The following is a 20,529-nucleotide window of genomic DNA, read 5'->3' on the forward strand; positions in this document are numbered from 1 at the left end:
AGTATTACATGTGTACTGTTAAGACTCGCCATAGAGAATGAATGGGGAAATTACGGAGAGTATAGTACGATGTCATACTCCTGTGCGGGCCAGATGCTATATACCACGGACATGTTTTGGGGGGCAACCCAAAATGAGGTCGCGGACCGTAGTTTGGGGACCACTGGTCTATATGTATATGTACAAAGCTCTTTAAACTTTATATAAGATGAGTGAGTCTATGCATTTTAATTGTTTTTGCAGTTAATGTCCAGGCCCTTTCTTTAACTGGACACACAGGAGGTGCTGTCATTATGAAGTGTGGTGGCTATGATGTACACAGGTACATAAACAACAGAAAATATCTCTGTAAAGCATCAGGGCCAGTGTGTTCTACGAATATCATAGTGGATAATGGAGGCACCCCTGCACAAGACAAACGGTTCTCTCTACATGACTACAAAATGGAGGGGAATTTCATGGTATTGATCACACAGCTGACTCCTGCGGACAGTGGAACATATAAGTGTGTGGTGGAGAACGCTACTATATCTAGGCCTGCTGACATAACATTGACAGTTAAAACAGGTTTGTAAAATTTGACTCACGATTACTTATAAAGAAAGAGAAAGACTTCATGACTCCATGAGGAGGGATAGGCATACTTACTTTTGTGTTTTGACTCATTTGCTGATTGACAGGTCCATGGCAGTCTACTACAATCTCTCGTCTTCCTGAGGAGAGCTTTACGTTTATCTGCGCTTTCCCTGAAGCATACAAAGAGAGACAGAAATATGTTTGCCACCATCAGAGAAAGTTGACTTGCTTCAAACTCGTCAATTCTCCAACACAGAGGAGGCAGATACACATACTATCTAATGTCTCTGTGTCTGTGACCCTGGACCAGCTTACGGCAGAAGATGCTGGAGATTACTGGTGTGGAGTACAGGCAGCTGTAGGTGAATCCATCACTATGATCAGCAGGACCCAACTCATTATTGGTTAGTTATACATTTCATATGATGTCTGGTATCTATAGATGTTGTGATACTACTTTGTTGACACTTCTTGACCATATGTTGGTGAATATAGTTTGTTGTTTCTAATGTGTGGTCATATGACCACAGTAATATCTTCACTGTGTAAATAGCAGACAAAGTCTGCTCTAGTCTGGTATGTTTTAAAAATACTCAGCTCTAATACAGCTCTACTTTGACCCAAGTGGTCCTGATATAGGGGAGACCACACTGAACTTAATGTTTAAATATGATGTTGGTTTATTAAAGAATGATTTGTCCAAAGTCAGTGGTAAGCAAACCAAAAGTGTCGTGCTTATCAGTTAGATGTAAGTGTAAAGCAAAAAGCTGAACAGGCAAGGAGCGATGACCGCAGCCAGCCTCTGGTCGTCAGGCCGAGGTAGTAGAAAGAGAGAGCGAGCCGACTGGAAGGCAGTGATTTTAAAGACCCGCTCATCGGCCTACCAATTAGCGCAGCACGGCCCACCACAACAGCTCCACCTAAAGGCGACAGAACAGCAGTAGAAAATGCAGGCTGGATTACCTACGTAGGGCCAAGCCAGACACGCCAAGCACACACCCAGCATGGCATAGACGGGCGTGACAGGAGTTGAACCTTTTTTTTTTCAGTTTTAGGTGCTCAAGGCGCGTTTGCAAAAAAAAATGTGAGGCGCTTAGGGAGCTTAAGCAGCGTGCATACCGCTTACAGAAAAAAGACTCCTCACTGCAAAAAACAGCATTCTTTCTAATCGTGTCTAAGCCCGAGGCAGTTTCGGTTGTTGTGGTTGACATTGGGAAGGAAGAGGAGAAAAGGTGTGAGCAATCAGGGGCGTCATGCAAGCCAAGATTCAGAGGGGGCACAATCAGGCAATTTTTTTCGGGGGGGGTCATGTTAGAGGGGGCCGGAGATTTCTCCCCCTAGAAATGTTTAAATTCTGGCTGCTAAACATTTCATTTCAGGGTATTTCCCAGAATTGGGGCCTATTTCTGTCCACAGGGTGTAATTCTATTAAAAACACATTAAATCTAATAATGTTTAGCATCACTAATTAGTATAAAGAAAAACAAGCCTAGACTTTTTTAATGGTTGCTCCTACTCATGATTTAGACACATTTTATTGGTGTTTTATGGTACAATATCAGTGTTTTGGTGTTGTCCGCAACCAGAGTTTTCACATATTGTGCCATATCTCAAACATTATTATAGTCAGATATTTCTTTTTTTTTCTTTTTTCTTTTTCGCATGTCCAAATTTCCGTCAAGGATTCCCGGGACACTGAAAGACCGGGGTAGACGAAACTTGGTGGGCATGTAACCCCATATGGATAGCATGGAACCATCGTTTTTCGTTTTGATCTGTAGCCCCCCCGCTGGACTGCACCCCCCGAAAGGAGGGTAGGGCAGACACAGTTTTCTGTGAATATCTTGAGAACCGTAAGGTTTAGGAGGACCATTTTTTTTGTTTGTTGATCTCAAGGGGCCATGTCAACCCATTCCATAACCACTCATTTCATGTATAGCGCCACCTAGTTAAACCCAAAAAAGTAAAAATTAGGTGTTGTAATCGCAGGTATCTGTGACCTAACATAGTCAAAACTGCACGAAATTGGAAGTGTAGGATCATTATGACACCCTCTGAATGGACACCAAGTTTCGTCGAATTCCGTTCATGGGGGGCCACACAATAAATTAATTTATGTTACTATACACCAACTGGCCTGTAGGTGGCCGGAGACAGTTTTCTGTGAATATCTCGAGAACCGTAGGGCCTAGGAGGTCCACCTTTTTTTTGTATGTTGGTCTTAAGGGACCCCCCCGCTGTACTGGACCCCCCGAAAGGAGGGTAGGGCAGACACAGTTTTCTGTGAATATCTTGAGAACCGTGGGGCCTAGGATGACCATTTTTTTCCGTATGTTTGCCTCCAGGGGTCATGTTAACCCATTCCATGTGCACACATGTGCATAAACACCACCCCCCCCCCCGTGCTGGGCCCCCCGAACCCAAAAAAAAAAGTTTTTCCTAAATAACTACCTGAACCCACATCAACCTGGCCCATAATCACTCATTTGTGATTTGCCCCGGTAAAAAATGAAAATGCAATATTATTCTGCTTTAACCGCCCCTATCTTCAGTTAAGATGTTCAGAACTGCACCAAATTTTATGTGTATGATTGACCTGGCATTCTCTGGGGGTATGCCAAGTTTCGTAGAATTTCATCCATGGGGGGGTCTAAAACAATTAGGTTATGTGTACATTTAGTGACTGTACACTCATTGGCCTGTAGATGGCGGGCACACATATACACATGCACACACACACAGGCACCCACATACTATCGGTATTAGAACTGCCGATACATAATTACAAATTCAGTAAGATTAAAAGAAAGCCAAAATAAATATTCATCATCATCATCATGGCTGCATTTTCAGTATTGGCGATAAGTAGTCGTTTGTCCACTAGATGGCGCTTGTCGTTGCAGTGAGGCGTAATTTTGTTGGAAGTTAAAAGTGGGTTGGAAAAACAATGGGCGCTTCCTACAAGGACTGTACAGCGAACATCTAATAAGGATAGGGCGATGTTCACATGAAGTGTAATTCCCATTTCTTCTTGAAGCGAAATAAATCTGAGGATGTTTATTGGACATGCTTGGTTTTACTGCAGGAATGCGTTAATCTTGTAATATCAATAAGGACCTAGGTAATGTTACCCCGTTGGTTGAGTGATGGAGGCCAATTTGATTGATTGCATTTGTAGAAAACTATAAATGCAGTTATACCAAGAAAATTGATAGCAGCACTGTTTGTATCTTTCGACTGTCATTTATTGCACGTGCTACAAAATCATTCTGTGCAATGGAAGATTTACCAACGTTACACGGTCTGATACAGTTTTGCCTATACATGCGTAAGACTGAGGCGCCTGTTTATTTTGTTTTTAAGTGCGTGCAGGGTGTGAGAGGGGAATCGATGTGCTTTGATTCCAGCTTGGTAGTTGTAGTCTGTGAAATTAAAAAGCACGTGTCTGTGAAGTATCCAAACAATGACACCTTCATTTCATTATGGCTGCTTTAGCAACACACCTTAAGCTACTGTGTAGTGGGTCCCATTTAGAAGTGGCTACTTCATTGGCGCTTTCCTTGACTCATGGAGCTGCGTGAATTTTATTACAACTTTTTAAGCCCACGATATGGCAGTTTAAGTCCGCTTGATATACTGTAAAGTAAGCCGTTGGTTTCAAAGGAGATTTTATTTGTGTCACCAGCATAGCCTATTGACAATTTATGTTGTAAATAGGCCTACCTTATAATCCTACCTGTAGCTTAGGGAAGCTAACAGCTTTCTATTAGGATCTAGTTTGTTAGTTACAGTTTTGTCATAACTCCCTGATGCATTTTGCATTTAGAATAGCCAAGCGTGTATATCTCAATCGGAAAATTAAACAATATCGGTGCCTATGGACTAGGCTGGGTGAACCCAGCCTGATCTGGCCGCTATTTATTTTTGATTTCTTAAAAGATTGAGCTTGGTCTGATGAAAGCCAGACTAGCCATGGACCTCAGTTACACAATGCAAGGGAACATGAATCAGCCTATATTTGCCGCGAACAATAACGGACAAAAGCTCTTCAACTTTGGCCCGTTAAAATGTGTATGAACAGTCTAGCGACGCATTTCATCAAGGCCCATTTGGACATGTCCGTTATTTGCACCACTGGTTAGATGTAAAACAGCATTTCGTTTCAGACTACTGTTACTTAATTTGTGCATTAACAATAACGTTTCAGACTACTGTTACTTAATTTGTGCATTGACAATAAAATATTACATGAACTAAAGATGACTAAAATCTTATGTAGAAGAAGAAACATTCACAAAAAATCCATCCATCCAAAAATGACCTTTTGTTTTTGATAGCTGTTGAAAACGGCATGGAACTGACAGAGATGTTTTTGTTTATAAATACATAAAAAATAAATAAATAACATTATGCTGATACCTTTTGCTTTTCCCAAATACAATGTAGCCTACAGGTGTAAGTGACCTTTCATCAATCCAGTTGCAATGGATGAACTGTGATGAACTGCCCTACTTGTGATTGTTTAGAGATTTTAAAGGTTTTATAACAATGCTACATCTTCTTTGGCTATTCTACAATCTATTCACCTTTTCAGCACCAGTAGGCTACTTTCTGTGCAGCCCACACACACACACTCAGGCATGCCAAACAAGCATACACAAAAAAGTTTCAAGAGTGGGGATGGAGTAAAATATGGAGACAAATTGAAGTGTGATTCATTTTCGCGGAACGGCTGTACAGGACTGAGCGGCGGTCATATTTTGTACCGCTATGCGGTACATCTAGTTTATCAAAAATTCATTTTAAAAATCATGCATTTGAATTAAATGTTACCTGAACTAATGAACTGCATGCACACATTATGCATATATATGCATTTCCTGTTTTATTTTGCTTAATGTTTACCTGTCCCATGGTTTAGCCGTCATTACCAGCACACTCTACATAAAGGCACTTTGCTACTGTTTTTTCATCAAAAAAATATTTGGTAACCATGGTCACCTAATACCACAGTGGAATACATGGGTGTCAAGCAGAAAGATTGATGCCTTGATGTCCAGAAACATAAGAAAATCTACTCTTTATCCCTCGTTTTGGGCATGTACACTTATTATGTGTCATTACCATACGCATTGTATTTCTGTATTTTTGAATATTCCTGAAATTTTAAAATGACATTAATAGTTTAAATGATGTACATTACATGTAGAAAGCTAGCTACACTTGCATGGTGATCATTTTTGCTTCTTAGGGTAGTTTTTCGATATAAATGTCATCACCAACACAGTCATTACCAGCACATTATAGCTTGAAATGTAGTGGTAATGACGACTGTGTTGGTGATGACATTTTTGCAGATACATTTAAAGTACTATTTTTAAAAGAAATACGTTTTTTTTTCCCACAAAGTCAGTTCATCTTGGGTTTCTAAATTATAAACATTTAATTGCAATAGATTACGATCAGTGATTTGTCATCACCGCAACAAATGTCATTACCAGAACTGCAATGTCATCACCATCACCATGCATTTTTGCCAATAGAATATGTATAAATTACAATAAATTACATTAATTAGATATTTTTGACAATGTTGGACAGTCTAAATTGCCACTGGATGAAAACAGATATGATATTTGGCATTTATTTCAAATAAATGAAATTCCAAGCCAGGGTCAAGTGAAAAAATAAAGAAATAAGATACTTAAACGACTATAATTCATGTTGTAAGTAAAATTCAACAATTCTAATAAGTTCAAGATAAAATAGACTTCACGTGAAACCATAATTGATCATTGATTGATCATTGATTGACCATTTCATCTTTAAAATGTACATATTAGATAATGTGATGGTAATGACATTTACCTGAAAAATGACAAAAAAACATAAATTCCCTTATATTGTGGTCTCAACCAAGCTCACAAGGTTACTCCTATCAAAATGACTGATAACTTGTTGCATACCAATTAGTAAAAGTTTGAATTTTATTTTTCAAAATTTCAGTAACCCAAATAGGCCCGAAATCTGAGAAATGCCCTTCAATGCAATTTGGAAGGGACAGAAATACCTTAACAGAGCAAGCAGCAACCCTCATCTATCTGAGGACTAAGATAAAGTATCTATTTTTGTAAGTTAATGTAAAACACATAGGTTGGTGAAAGAACTGTAAGCTCAAATTCAGCTCATTAAAGTGTAAGCTCATTAAAGCATGTTTAGACACACATTTACACCTAGCCATACTACACATGATTTCTTCTTCAATCTTACATTAAAAAAGTTGCTGAGGTCTGACTTTGTGGTGCTCAGAAATTAAATTAGTTTAATCTTAATTCATGTGATGAAGGACTTTGAACGAAGTTTGACAGGTTTCAGTGCTGAGTAAGGTTAACACTAAAATATTTGAATATTTTACTACTAGTAATATATTTTTCATTACCATTATGGCAAGCAATAGGCTAGGCCTACCTCATTTGTAAGTTGCTACCTGCAAATCATGAGCAAGTGACCTGATAACCTAAGTTATTAGCATATGAGAGAGACTATTATACTTTCTTGCCCTCTACATCACGGTCATAGCGATCCTATATAAAACAACTTTAGGCCTCCTTTTAAAAGGGTATCCCTTTTCACTACATGGATTAGCTGCCACATACGTGGAGAACAAGTGGAGATTGAGAAACATCCAACGCAATGCCTTGGTAGGCCTAATGTTATTATATTAGGTTGGATTTTGAAGTCACTGCAAATTTAACACCCTCGTTTCTATGAAACTGGAAACAATTGAACCAGGAGACTTTGCCAAATATTTGTAATATGTGTAAGAGTAGCCTACACTGACACCATGTAGGCTAACGTTAACGTAATGCTCTGAATTCGCGGCCAACATCAAATCCATAGTTCTATTTGATCGCCAAGTCAAAATTTCCTGGTCAACCACAAATAATTCCACTACTTTTTATTGCTTAGCTAGACTACTTACCACTTCAACACCAATGACTGTATCTGTTTAAACTGTAACTAACAGTTCAACTGTTCAAACTGTAGCGTTAACTGTAACAGTTCAACACAAGCAAAACATCGCGAGCTCAATGCGTGCGTGAGTTGTTACGGGAACATACACAGACACCAATTTTAGGAAAAGGGCTAATGTTGACCGGTCTTCAGCTATTTTGGTACGGTTTATTACACATCCAGAAGAATGCATTTGAGTCGTTATAGGCTCTGGCTTATTATGGAGCATAATAGGAACAAAGTTATGATCAAAAAAATTATCAGGGAGGAAAAATCCGAGGGGGCACGTGCCCCCTTTATTTCAATGGGCATGATGCCACTGTGAGCAATGATTCTAAGGTCATGGGTGTGGGTGGAGGGAGGTGCCAGCAAAGGCAAGTGAGAAGATCTTTTAAATCTTGATCATGTTCTTCCCCTATAGGTCCCGATACATCTTCCTCAACAACATCCTCATGGTCCACATCATCACCATCAGTGCTGCCGACGGTACCTGGCCTGAGTAGGTTATATTTCACCGCACCTTTCTGTCCTTTCTGTATATGATCTATGTTGCACTCAAATATCAACAGTAGCCTTTTGCACAGAATCACAACCAGTAAGTTTAATTTATAAAGCACATTTAAACACAGCATAAACTGACCAAAGTGCTGTACAGCAGACAACTAAGATAAAGACTAAGACAGATAATACAGAAAAATACACTGAACCAATAGTCATAAGAACATAAAACACAACACAGACATATAGGATGAGCAGAAGTACAGGGTTAGGGAACAAGGAAGGCCATGGAGTAAAGATGGGTTTTTAGCCTGGATTTGAAGGCAGAAATGGAGGGAGCAGATGTAATATCCAGGGGGAGCTGGTTCCACAGACGTGGAGCAGCAACTGCAAAGGCTCTATCACCCCTCTGTTTGAGCCGTGAGCGGGGCACATGCAGAAGCCCTTTGTCTGAGGATCTCAGGGACCTTTGGGCTGAGTAAGGCTGTACAAGGTCGGTGATGTAGGTTGGGGTCTGCCCATTAAGTGCCTTAAAAACAAATAATAAAACTTTAAACTGAATCCTAAAAACAACTAGGAACCAGTGCAAGGAGGCCAGAATAGGGGTGATATGTTCACACCTCCTGTTGCCAGATAGAAGACGCGCAGCTGCATTTTGGACCAGCTGCAAACGAGGACTGGGGGAGGCCAAGGTAGAGGGAATTGCAATAAACCCAGCCGTGATGTAATAAAGGCATGGATAACTTTTTCAAGGTCATTGTTGAATAGGAAAAATTTGAGGTGGGAGATTGTTCTCAACCAGTGTTGTTAAAGGTGGAGTAGGTAGTCGTTTTGTTATGTATGTAGAGTATGTATGTAGAGTTTGTAATTGGGCAGCTGTAGTTGACTCCATCTGTTCAGGCTCTGTGTGTGTGTGTGTGTGTGTGTGTGTGTGTGTGTGTGTGTGTGGACGCACACACTTGTGGGTTGATCAGCTTTCCTAGGTAAGAGTGTGATAGTCCAGGCCGGTCTGACTGCTGTAGCTCTGCTGCTGGTGATCATAGTCATCATCATCATCATCATCTGCAGGAAACAGAGGACAAGAGGTCAGTGACTCTAAACTCATCAAGAGGTCAAACGGTTAGCAACAATGCTAACACACATATACTCACTCAGTTACACTCATTCATTGTATTCACACATACTCACCTGCACACAAATACACAAACAATGCTATTTTCTACTGTGTTCTACAGAGCATTCCCACCCATCCGACAGCCCATCAACCATCACTGATAAAAACAACCAGGTAACAATGTAACCACCCAATAATGACAGATTGCAGCTAACATGTTTAAACCTTTAGGGCTCTATCTTGCACTTTAACGCAATTGACTTCGCGCAAATCGCTTTGTGGGCGGATCTTGGGCGCTGTTTCTATTTTACCGGCGGAAAATTGACTGTTGCACCCGACACAAATCTAAAATGGGGTGTTCTGTAGCAGCTACATTATTCATGGGTGTGGTTTGGGCGTAACGTGCAATAAACCAATCTGAGCGTCATCTCACATTCCCTTTAACAACAGGCACGCTTGTTCCATAGCGGATTGCTATTATGATGGCGGATTTGCCAGGCGCAGCCAGGAATGGTTCACAGTGCTATAGGGCCCTATCATGACATTCTAAAGTGCATCGTCACTCGTCAAAAGTCTATTCAAATTTAGTAGGATGTCCAGTTCACATTGGGAGGGGTTTCGTTATCAAACGTGGAGCTCATGGCGCAACAAGGTGTTGCTAGTTTTTTTAAATCAGTCATATGGGTGTGTTTGGGACGTAACATCATTTAAACCAATGAGAATGACATCTGTCATTCCCTTTAACGGCGCAAAGCGCGATATGTTAAATAAATGCATCGGTATTTTGGCATTCAACGGCGCATTTAAAGGAGGCTGCTTGCGAGACCATGCTTTACTAAAACCTAGCATAGCCTTCACGCATTTGCACTCATCTATTATTTGAACTCATTGGCAAAGTGAAACTAACTTCACCAAGGTGTCAGTCAACGAAGACAGTTACTTTACTTACTTACTTTACAGTTACTTTCACTATTGACTGACAATGGGTTACCATCGAAAGCATAGGCTGGAAAAAGAAACACTTACCCTAATATTGCTCAAATGACTGAATAAAACAACATTTATCCTGCAGAGGAGTTGCTTATATCTCGTGACAGTGTGTCTTAAGCTGTGCTCCATACGTGTCTCTCGCCTCTCCCCTAATCACTTTTAATCGTCATTACCAATTTGCACATGACGGTGAATAACTACTCATCATGAGATGTACAGTATTTCGTAATATCTTTATTCTAATTATGTTTCCCATTGTAATCGTGCAATTTGTAATGCTTTGCATGGACGTGCGCTGGTGTGCGTTCATGAATGATAGAAGGATGGTGCGTGGCCTGCCAATATGACTGTTGACATGCGCTCTTAAAACAGCATATGAACAACTCGCCATTGACTTCTGACCATGTTTAGGTGGTGCATGATAGCGATTTTTAGACAACGCGCCAGGCGTCTCTCTAGGTTGTTAATTGCCACACCCCTGGGCGCAATGTTTAAAAAATAAACGTGCAAAATACCGAATTAAACTTCGCACGGCTGGAAAACGAGCTTCACGCCATGCGTTGGTGTCCAAAATACAGCCCATAGTAAGTTGTGAACAGTTTGCTATTGATTATTCCTCTTGACAAAATGTAATACAGAAATGTCACTTTCCGATGTTTTGGGATCACTCTCACTGAATCACGAGTTTATGAATGCATGGTGATATTTTTGCAATGTTATCTAATATTACCTCACTATAGAGAATGCAGATCTGTCAGATAAGCTCTCCTCTCCCGTGCTGCTGCTGGGGCATTTGGGTTAAATGGCATCGGCATGCAGTTCAACATCACGTCTCAAGTCTTCTAATATTTCCTAATTTATGTCATCAACACATCCGTGATTTATGGAAATGTTCTTACTCGCACTGATTTCCCTCGTGTAGCAATTTGTATTTGTCCTTCTAATTATGTATGGTTTGGAGAAATGGGAACTGTGCCATATAGATGAGAGGAGCAAAGTGCATTGCTCAACACAGGCGCCCAAGCGCTCCTGCAGGTGTAAGCTACGGCTGTACATGTACCTTACCAACAGGCAACGAGAAACACTTTCCCAGTTGACCTAACTTTCCAACTCTGCTCAGTATCCCATTAACTGCATGACAGTAGGCTATTTACAATATTTATTTTATGTAGAGTTTGTAAACACGTTATCATCAACTTAATGCACGCACAACTTTTGTTTGAGCAGGAGAGAGAATAACAATGAATGGACGCAGCAACTACAGAAATTGTAGCGAAGGCTACTTGCTGATTTCTTTTACTGTCTATGGTTGCTGGTTAACAGCACATAATAAGCTTGTTTAAGCGAATTCACAAACTCAAGACTTCAAGGCCATCATGGATATAAAACATTTTTTGAAAACAACGAAAGGATGTAGGGAACATAGCAAAGTTTGGAGTTATTTCAGATGGGCTACAACAAGGTAGGCAAAATTGTGGTGCTTGTCAAAACCTTAGTGCAGCTGGAATAATGCTTATAGGCTGATGTTAAAGCGCACACGATGTTTAAAGCCATACACAACGGTAAATTGGAACAAAACTAAAGGTAACTTTAGCCTTTATAGGGCTGTATAAAGTTGTCCAAATTAAGAGGTCGTAATTAGGCGTTGTTGTTGTGAAGATATTGCATGTAGATATACTGTATAGGCGACTAAATTTTTCGTTGACCTATGCACGAACAAAACCGGGAAACAGACAAATATTATCAAGGCTTTGAATGTTTCCATCTGTGCACAGGGTGTCTGTAGATCGGTGTGCATAGCATTCATTTCTGCAGGCCTGTGGCCATGCATGCACCCTTAAAATAGCATCTGAATTTGAGCCACTGACTGTGCCGGAATTGTTTTCTGAAACTGCAAAATATCAACAGGGACCGTTTGTGCCAAAACACGCCCCCTCTTTTCGCTGAAACGCCCTGTGGGTGCACATGTACCTGTGGAGGGAAAATTCCAATATGCGCTGACTGCAAAATAGGAAAGACAAAAGCGTGAGTATACAAAGTCAATTGCGCTGGTGTGCAAGATAGAGCCCTTAATGTTTTGGTCCTTTTCCCCCCACCAACAGATTTCTGTCACTGCCCACGTGTATGATGAGATTATAGATACCAGTCAGACTCCTCCCATACTCAACTCATGTTATGTCATGACCCAGTTACCCACAATCCTTCCTGATGACCCCACCTATTCAACTGCTGGATTGCCCACAAACCCAAGAACGTGATACCACAATTTCCCCTTAGTGTTTAAAGGTTCTATTTGACATTTTTGTCCAAATTGAGTTATTGATAGAGTCTTATTCTGTGTGAACTTGATAGATGATGTGAGGCATTTCTTGAGGTTGTATATATGTTTTGACATTATATCTAAAGTGATTTGTTCCACTTATCAGTGTAACAGTAGGAATGGAATTGTAAACCAAAATGAAGAACTGTTCTGAACACAAATAGAACCTTTTAATTCCGAATAATCCTTGAGCCAGAGGGGTCGTCGGTACCATCTGAGGGGAATAAGTTTCATAATGAGTTTTGACAAGGTACACCACCCTAGAGTTAGAAAATAAGTGATAGCATTGCATTGGTAGTAGCTTTTTGTGTATCATCACCCTGTCTGTCTATTATATGCTTAAGAAGGGGTATATTAGAGGTGAATAGGCTACAATTCTTAACTAATATCCCCACAAAACTTCCACAGCTGATTATTTATATTATGTCACTATTTTTTTGTATTGGGAGTTTTCTGAAATATGATGTATACATACAGTGATGGCCAAAAGTATTGGCACCCATGCTAAAGTTGACTGAAAAGAGGAATATAAAATAATCTTTTGGAAATTGATCTTAATGCCTTAAGTGAAAAATGAGGAAATATCTAACCTTTAAGGACACCAATTTTCTTAGTGAATGAATAATGTATCATAAATAAATAAATGTTCTTCCTTAAAATACAGGGGTCATGAGTATTCCCACCCTATGTTAAATTCCCATAGAGACAGGCAGATTTGTATTTTTCAGTTAGCCTATTAGCTGGTTTGATTTGAATTGAGCATCAAACCAGCTAATAGGCTAACTGAAATAACACCCATGCCAATCTCTAGGTATGGTGAAGGGTATGTGATGATGTGGGGCTATTTTAATTCAGGATGCACAGTATTCTGGATCCATGAAATAACTGGCCTTTAAAAATACAAATCTGCCTGTCTCTATGGTAATTTAACATAGGGTGGGAATACTCATGACCCCTGTATTTTAAGGAATAACATTTATTTATTTATGATACATTATTCATTCACTAAGAAAATTGGTGTCCTTAAAGGTTAGATATTTCCTCATTTTTCACTTAAGGCATTAAGATCAATTTCCAAAAGATTCTGTCATGTATAGAATGTGGTGTGCAACTGTTAACCTTCCATTCTTAATGTGATGACAGCTCAATGGTTTTTTTTGTTTGTATAGTACATATATAATGTTTTTTATGAACTTTTAATAAAGAAGTTCACAAAAAAGAGGGTAAAGTCTCCACATTTGTCAAATAATCGTATGTAAGTAAACAAAGAGAGCTCTTTATTGAGTAATACTTTTGTTTTTTATTTGTAGTGTTACTTAAACATTTGAGTAAAATGCAGCAGCTAGGACTCTAACAAAACCTAAAAGAACTGACCACATTACTCCAATTCTTAAGTCCTTGCACTGGCTTCCAGTAAGTCACAGAATTGACTTTAAAGCGCTATTGCTTGTTTATAAATCAGTAAATGGAGCAGGACCTAAATACTTGTCAGACATGCTTCAGCAGTACACACCTTCTCGTCCTCTCAGGTCCCAGGTGAAAAACCTGCTAGTAAAACCTACAGTTAGAACTAAACATGGTGAAGCAGCTTTTAGCTGCTATGCTGCTCAGCTGTGGAACCAACTTTAGGATGACATTAAAAGGCCCCAACTGTAGCCAGTTTTAAATCTAGACTTAAGACCAAACTGTTCTCAGATGCTTTCTGCTAACTGTGCCGAAGTTACAAATTCGAATCTGCCTTGATAATTATTCTACTTTGTCTTTTATTACTTTTTTTTACTACTTTTGCCTTTGTTTTGCTTACTAATTAGTCTTTATTTTTAAATGATTTTTACCTTGTGTTTTATGTTTTCTTTTTATTATGATCTTTACCTTTTAACTATTCTTTGACTATATTGCCCTTCTATGCTTTTATTTGTTATTATTGTTTGGTTTTTTTTTATGTAAAGCACATTGAATGACCTCTGTGTATGAAATGTACATATATGTGCTATATAAATAAACTTGACTTGACTTGAGTAACCATTCTGTAGTCAGAACTCCCACAGTCAGTAATGATCCTAGTATGAAAGTTGGTCAGAGGCTACAGTGCTGACCTGGCTCATTATGCTCATCTGAAAATAAAAATACATTACAATGGTCAGTTCTTCTGGTAGCGTGCCACTTCCAACCCATTAGTCCCTACGGTGTAGAATGGTAATCCTAGCCGTTCCTTGTGGCACACCATAAACTGGAGGATATCTAAAGAAGCGCAGCTAGGCAGGTCAGAGCAATTTATTTGTCAGGTACATGTTACTCATCCAACACATTTTACAAGTACATCTAAATGAATAATATGAATGTTACGAAAACAGGTTAAAGGAATATTTAGGATATCATACGAAACAATCAGAGAATGAACATACCCAGCTCAGAGGATGATGGCTACACACTAAAGTGGTGCAGGAGTTCTGAGAATGGCTCCTCGAACATTGTGTGAACTTCTCTGAAATAGGCTACCTAGATTGTGATTGATAGGGATTACATGGTGAGTTGTTGATGAAACTGAGAGAATTGTTGTAGTGAGACCATTAGAGTGAATCAATCAAGATATGACGATACATTTGATTACATTTCCTGGTCCAAGTTAACTTCTGTGGACATGTGACAAGCATGTGACAATAGGCCCACGATAGGCCCGAACTTAGTAGCTGATCAAAAGTCCACATATGATTGAAAGGATTATCATCAGCCTGGGAATCCATTTTACACAGCAATACTGTACAACATTAACAATAACTAAGTAGCCTGGGTTTTCCCATTACGCGCGCAATTTTATTCATGCTGCTAGGCAGCCTGGATTCTATGGACTTCGTTTTCACCTCAACGAAGGAACCAATCACAGAACGGAGGGAGGGCAGCAAGACAATGACGACACACCAAAGCCGTTATGAGCTACGTACAGACGCATTTGATAGACATTCGTAGCGCCCAATAAACGGCCCTGGGCATTTGTAAACCACGTTTCAAATACGAGAAAATGAATGTCTAGTTCCCAGACCCCATCACAATGGGATGAGGTCTGACGTTAGCCAGGCTAATAACTAATACTATGGTTATTGAATTTCACAAACATGAATGTAGATATTTTTTTCTTGTTATTATTGAGGTAGGATAGTGAAGTGAGCCTAGAACCGAATAGGATAGAGCAGGGCTGCCCAATTGGGGACCCACGGTCCAAATTTGGCCTGCTATTTTTTATTTTTTTTGGCCTGCGGCCTGGTACAAATTTTATTCTGTTTCAACATTCTATTGATTCAAAGACTGGTTGCAGTTCACTATCTGGCCACAGTACAGTGTAACATTGTTTTAGATGGGGCGATAAGGGGAGCTATTGAGCTTCTGTCAGCCCAGATCCATTAGTGAGGAGGGCTGGGAAGCTAGTAGCTAATCTGAATTGTCCAATTGCCATTGCAGTTGTCATTGCTCAATCAAATTTATTTGTATTCATATTTTGTTTATTACTATGTGTATTAATATTGTCTGAATATTTATTTTATTAATATGTGTTCAACTTCAAATTTATGAAAACACATGTGTTGCACAAACTGTTTTGAAACATATGGTTTCCATTCCATCTCCATTCCTGGAGAAAAATAGATGGCTCTGAAGAATTATGTCAATTTGTCCCATTATTAATTCGTATTGATGCAAATTACTTTCTTCCAAGACATATAATTGCTTCATATGCTTTTATTCAGATTTTGATTGTTTCAGCCACCGTGCAAATCTAGGCCTACTACTTTAAACAGCTATATGGATGTTCAATCATTTAAAATATTTATAAAAATAGTGTAAACACATTGCAAAGACAAACACAGTAAATAGTACTATTTTTACTTCTTAAATATTAGTCTACCTTTTATAGAATGTTGTTTTTGCACAACATATGCAATACATTTCAATTTAATGGTCTACGACTTAACATTTATTTTTGGCCCGTGGCCCCAACACCCAGTTTTGGGCCTTGACGGAAAAGAATTTGGGCACCCCAGGGCTAGAGAGATGGGATCAGGAAAAGACTGTGGCCAGATTGGATTTGAACCCAGGTCCCTTTAAAGCAGGGATTCCCAAACTGTGGTACGCGAGCTGCCACTAGGGGTTACGCAAGATGAAAAGGGCAATGGCGGAAAGGAATTAAAAATGATTAATTAATTAATACTCTAATTAACTCATAAACAATACATAATTTCGAATCGGGTTATAATGATATGGAAACGTGAAATTAAAGGTAATCATTTGTAAACTCTATAATAGGCTATGCTTTCATTAAAAAAATAAGCTACACACAATACACGTGATTTCCTGCGGGCAGCCAGAATATCTGGCGCGTTAGTTTCGTTGAAGTATAGGCTAGGTAGAAGGCTGCGTAAACGTGGAAAACTGGCTAAAAACAGGGACACTGTCCAAAAGGCCTAATTAAAGCGGTCGAAGAGGAGAAGCGAGAGAAACAGAGCAGGACACAGGTAACGATGGGATGGGGGGCAGAATGATGAAGGTGGAGATGGAGCGCAGGAGGATAAAAGAAAGAACGAGACAGAAAAGACTGCGCGAAGAACATGAAAGTATGATGAGGCAAACAGCCCTCGGCTTCACGTGGATTGGGAGACAGACTGCCCAAAGCCACAGTGCGTGGTCTGCAGTGAGATGCCATTTTAATGTGGTTCTCCACACTGTTTTTTTTTTTTTTTTTTACGTGAGAGCTCATAGACCAGTTGCACATTTTGATTTTGTTATCATGTAGGGTGGCTAATTAAACAACGATGCCTGAAATGCGTCAATAGAATGTGTTACTTTTTTATGTGTTGGATGGTGGGGGTACGCAAGCCGATTCAGGATGTAGAAGGTGGTCCGCGGGGAAAAAAGTTTAAAGGGTCACCATTTCGGGAAATCCGCTCATTTTCGACCTCCCCTCGAGTTGAACTATTGAGTTTTGGCTGATCGGATTTGAACCCAGGTCCCTATGGGCTCCTGGAACCGAATATGGTACAGACCCTGCAGCTACACCATGAATGCAGATGTCCTACTGGACTCCAGAAACCATAATTTCTCCTTGATGGCATGCACTGTGCGCATGGTCTCCACACTCTCCACTGTCTGGGGGTCATCTAAGGCTAAACATAAATACTGTTGCTCAGTCAGATGAGTTATAATCATGTTAGCATTCAATGTCATTTCCTGTGAACACACACAGACTTGTCCACAAAACCTCTATCTGCCCATCAAAGTGACTTCACTTCCCCCTCCTCTTCACCACTGGAAGTCCCCTGAGGCAGCAGGAAGTCCCCTCCCCCTCCCCCTCAGACTCTGGAGGGCTATAGGAGCGCTACCAGGCCATAAGAGAGTGGGTAAGGCTATTTTGAGCTTTGTGTGGTTTGAAAATAGATTTTTATTTTAAAGTGGTTATATGCCTGCTGCATACAGGCTGTAAACCATTCATTGTTAATGCAAACAACGGTCTAGCTCAAGATTCAGCTCAGGCTATTTTAACTCCGGATATTTCTTAAAGGTTTATGTTTAGTGATGTTCAGTAATTGTTCAACAATAATTTAACTTTCTGAACTTGAATCGTAACAGATGATGTGTGATGTCTCCATGTGTGATGGCTGACATTCCAAATAAAGCAACAGCTTGTGTGATTCTCAGAAATGTTCAGTGAGGCAGACGTGGACTGGACATCCGACTCATGACTGTACAGGCCTAGCCTGAGACTGGACATCCGACTCATGACTGTACAGGCCTAGCCTGAGACTGGACATCCGACTCATGACTGTACAGGCCTAAAGACCAATCGCTGGTGAACAGGAAAAGCAGAAATTAGCACAGCACACATTGCATTGTACTACAGGGTGGACACAGGCAACTGCAGACCTCTAAACTGAACTAGAACTGATTTAGGATGAAGATGCTTGTTCTAGTACTCCTTTTCATCCTACCAGGTAACTGATATTGTTTTTGTTTTTTTGCCATGTATCCCATAAGCTCTTGTGCTTGTGTGGGTAAATGGAGGCTTACAGCTTACATACAATATTGATGGCTGTCTGAGGTCTGTTGTCAAGAGTCATACAATCTTACAAGTTGGCTAAAGAAGATAAAAATGTATGTATGTGTGAATGCAAATGTTCATACAGCGTTGTACACAAATATATGGCAAGGCTATGATGAGTGTGTGTACAAGTAGCCCATTATAGTTAGATTTGTCTGTTACACATCTTTATGTTTATTATTTAATATTTAAAGGTCCCATGTGTAAGAACTTCTCCCATCTAGTATTTAGGGAATATATTGTAACCTAATAGAACTACGGTAGCCGTCGCACATCAAAAACATAACACCCAATTCACACCAAAGATCCGTGTCGAGACGAAACCGTCGCAGATGGAGTTGCAGCGGTGTGAATTAAATGCTAAATGGTGCACGTCGTTGCCAGCTGTTGCAAGCCATTATTTTAAAATGGAGATGGAGCCTCTCCAAACGCTATGTATATGTAAATGTCGATTTCTAAGCCAATAGATATGCTTCAAATTGGTGGTGGTGGTAATTAAACATGAATGAGGCCAAATTTATGAATGGGAAATGTTAATTAAGTTAACAAACAACGGAAAATGTTCCACACTGTCCTTTTAAGATCAGTGTATGAGCAGTAAAGGGTACGCCATTTTGGAAACCGTCATATTGTCCATTTCTGTATGACTGTTGTTAAGGGGCGGACTGACACTCTGGGAAAATTCCAGAACGGCCGTCTATCCGACGACCGTCGACTGCCTGGCTCAGTGCCTCATCGGCCAAGTACTGCTACTGTCTAGCTCTCCACATAAATATGTGACACTCATGCATAATCAAAGCTATCAGTAGGCCTATGTCTACACTACCAGTTGTCATTGTCATCCAAAAAAGTAAACATTTGCACCATTGCGTTTTCAATGATACAGGATTGGCAAGATGATGCAGCCTTTATATTTCAACCCTCTCTATGGTTCAGTCTTGCGCATAATAACCTTGCACCTCTAAAGCGCACTAGAATTTAATTCTGTGTGCAGAACAGGTGGTAAATGTCAGTGTGAGTCGAGATGTCTTCATGGAATGCTTGAATATGAAAAAAGTTTTTAAAGGAGCTACGAATAGGCGTGCAGCACATTTAGGCATTAGGCCCACCGTTTGTTTTCGTCCATTCAACAAAAAACATTGGCTTAGACTTAGAAAACTTTAAAGAGCGTGGACCAGAATACAGGTCCTAAACTGCTTAAAGTAAATAAATGTTGCATATACAAACTTTTTTACCAGAGCTGTAGCCTTTCTGGATTCTGCTATCAAGCATTCAGACATACACTTAGGCCTACATACAGTCTCACAATAGCCCCTATTGTTTGGGCCAGCCGAGGCCTACTGGTTAGCGCTTCGGACTTGTAACCGGAGGGTTGCCGGTTCGAACCCCGACCAGTAGGCACGGCTGAAGTGCCCTAGAGCAAGGCCCCTAACCCCTCACTGCTCCCCGAGCGCCGCTGTTGTAGCAGGCAGCTCACTGCGCCGGGATTAGTGTGTGTTCACTGTGTGCTGAGTGTGTTTCACTAATTCACGGATTGGGATAAATGCAGAGACCAAATTTCCCTCACAGGATCAAAAGAGGCTATATACTTATACCTTTTCAAATTACACACACACACACACACACACATCACACTCCACCAAGATGGTGGCCATTTCAGTAGATTTACTCACTAACATTGTTGTGGAAACACAATAAGCATGGAAACTAAATGCACACTTCCTGCATAACTGCATTAGCCTACTTGAAATAAGTTACTTCTCTAGTAAATAGTATTCACATGAAATAAAACAATAAAACATTGAGACCATTCAACAAAGGACACTGGGTAATAACAAATTCAACACATGAACTGGTTGCTATGGACTCGTCTCTAGGCTTCCTCAGTCATTGTAAAGCTGCCGAAGCTGACATTATTCAAAACTGCATTTC

General features: G+C 40.0%; 1 protein-coding gene across 1 annotated transcript; it reads left to right on the top strand.

Annotated features, from left to right (window-relative positions):
* Nucleotides 1-443: 443 nt before the first annotated feature.
* Nucleotides 444-9,412, top strand: LOC125298260 (CMRF35-like molecule 1). The gene is made up of 5 exons (XM_048248963.1): nucleotides 444-567; nucleotides 681-980; nucleotides 8,012-8,089; nucleotides 9,063-9,173; nucleotides 9,324-9,412. Exons 1-5 carry the CDS (start codon nucleotides 444-446, stop codon nucleotides 9,386-9,388), a joined length of 678 nt encoding a protein of 225 aa, XP_048104920.1. The 3' UTR covers nucleotides 9,389-9,412.
* The last annotated feature ends 11,117 nt before the right edge of the window (nucleotides 9,413-20,529 follow it).

This window comes from Alosa alosa, chromosome 7 (assembly GCF_017589495.1).
Source record: "Alosa alosa isolate M-15738 ecotype Scorff River chromosome 7, AALO_Geno_1.1, whole genome shotgun sequence".
Classification (NCBI taxonomy): domain Eukaryota; kingdom Metazoa; phylum Chordata; class Actinopteri; order Clupeiformes; family Clupeidae; genus Alosa; species Alosa alosa.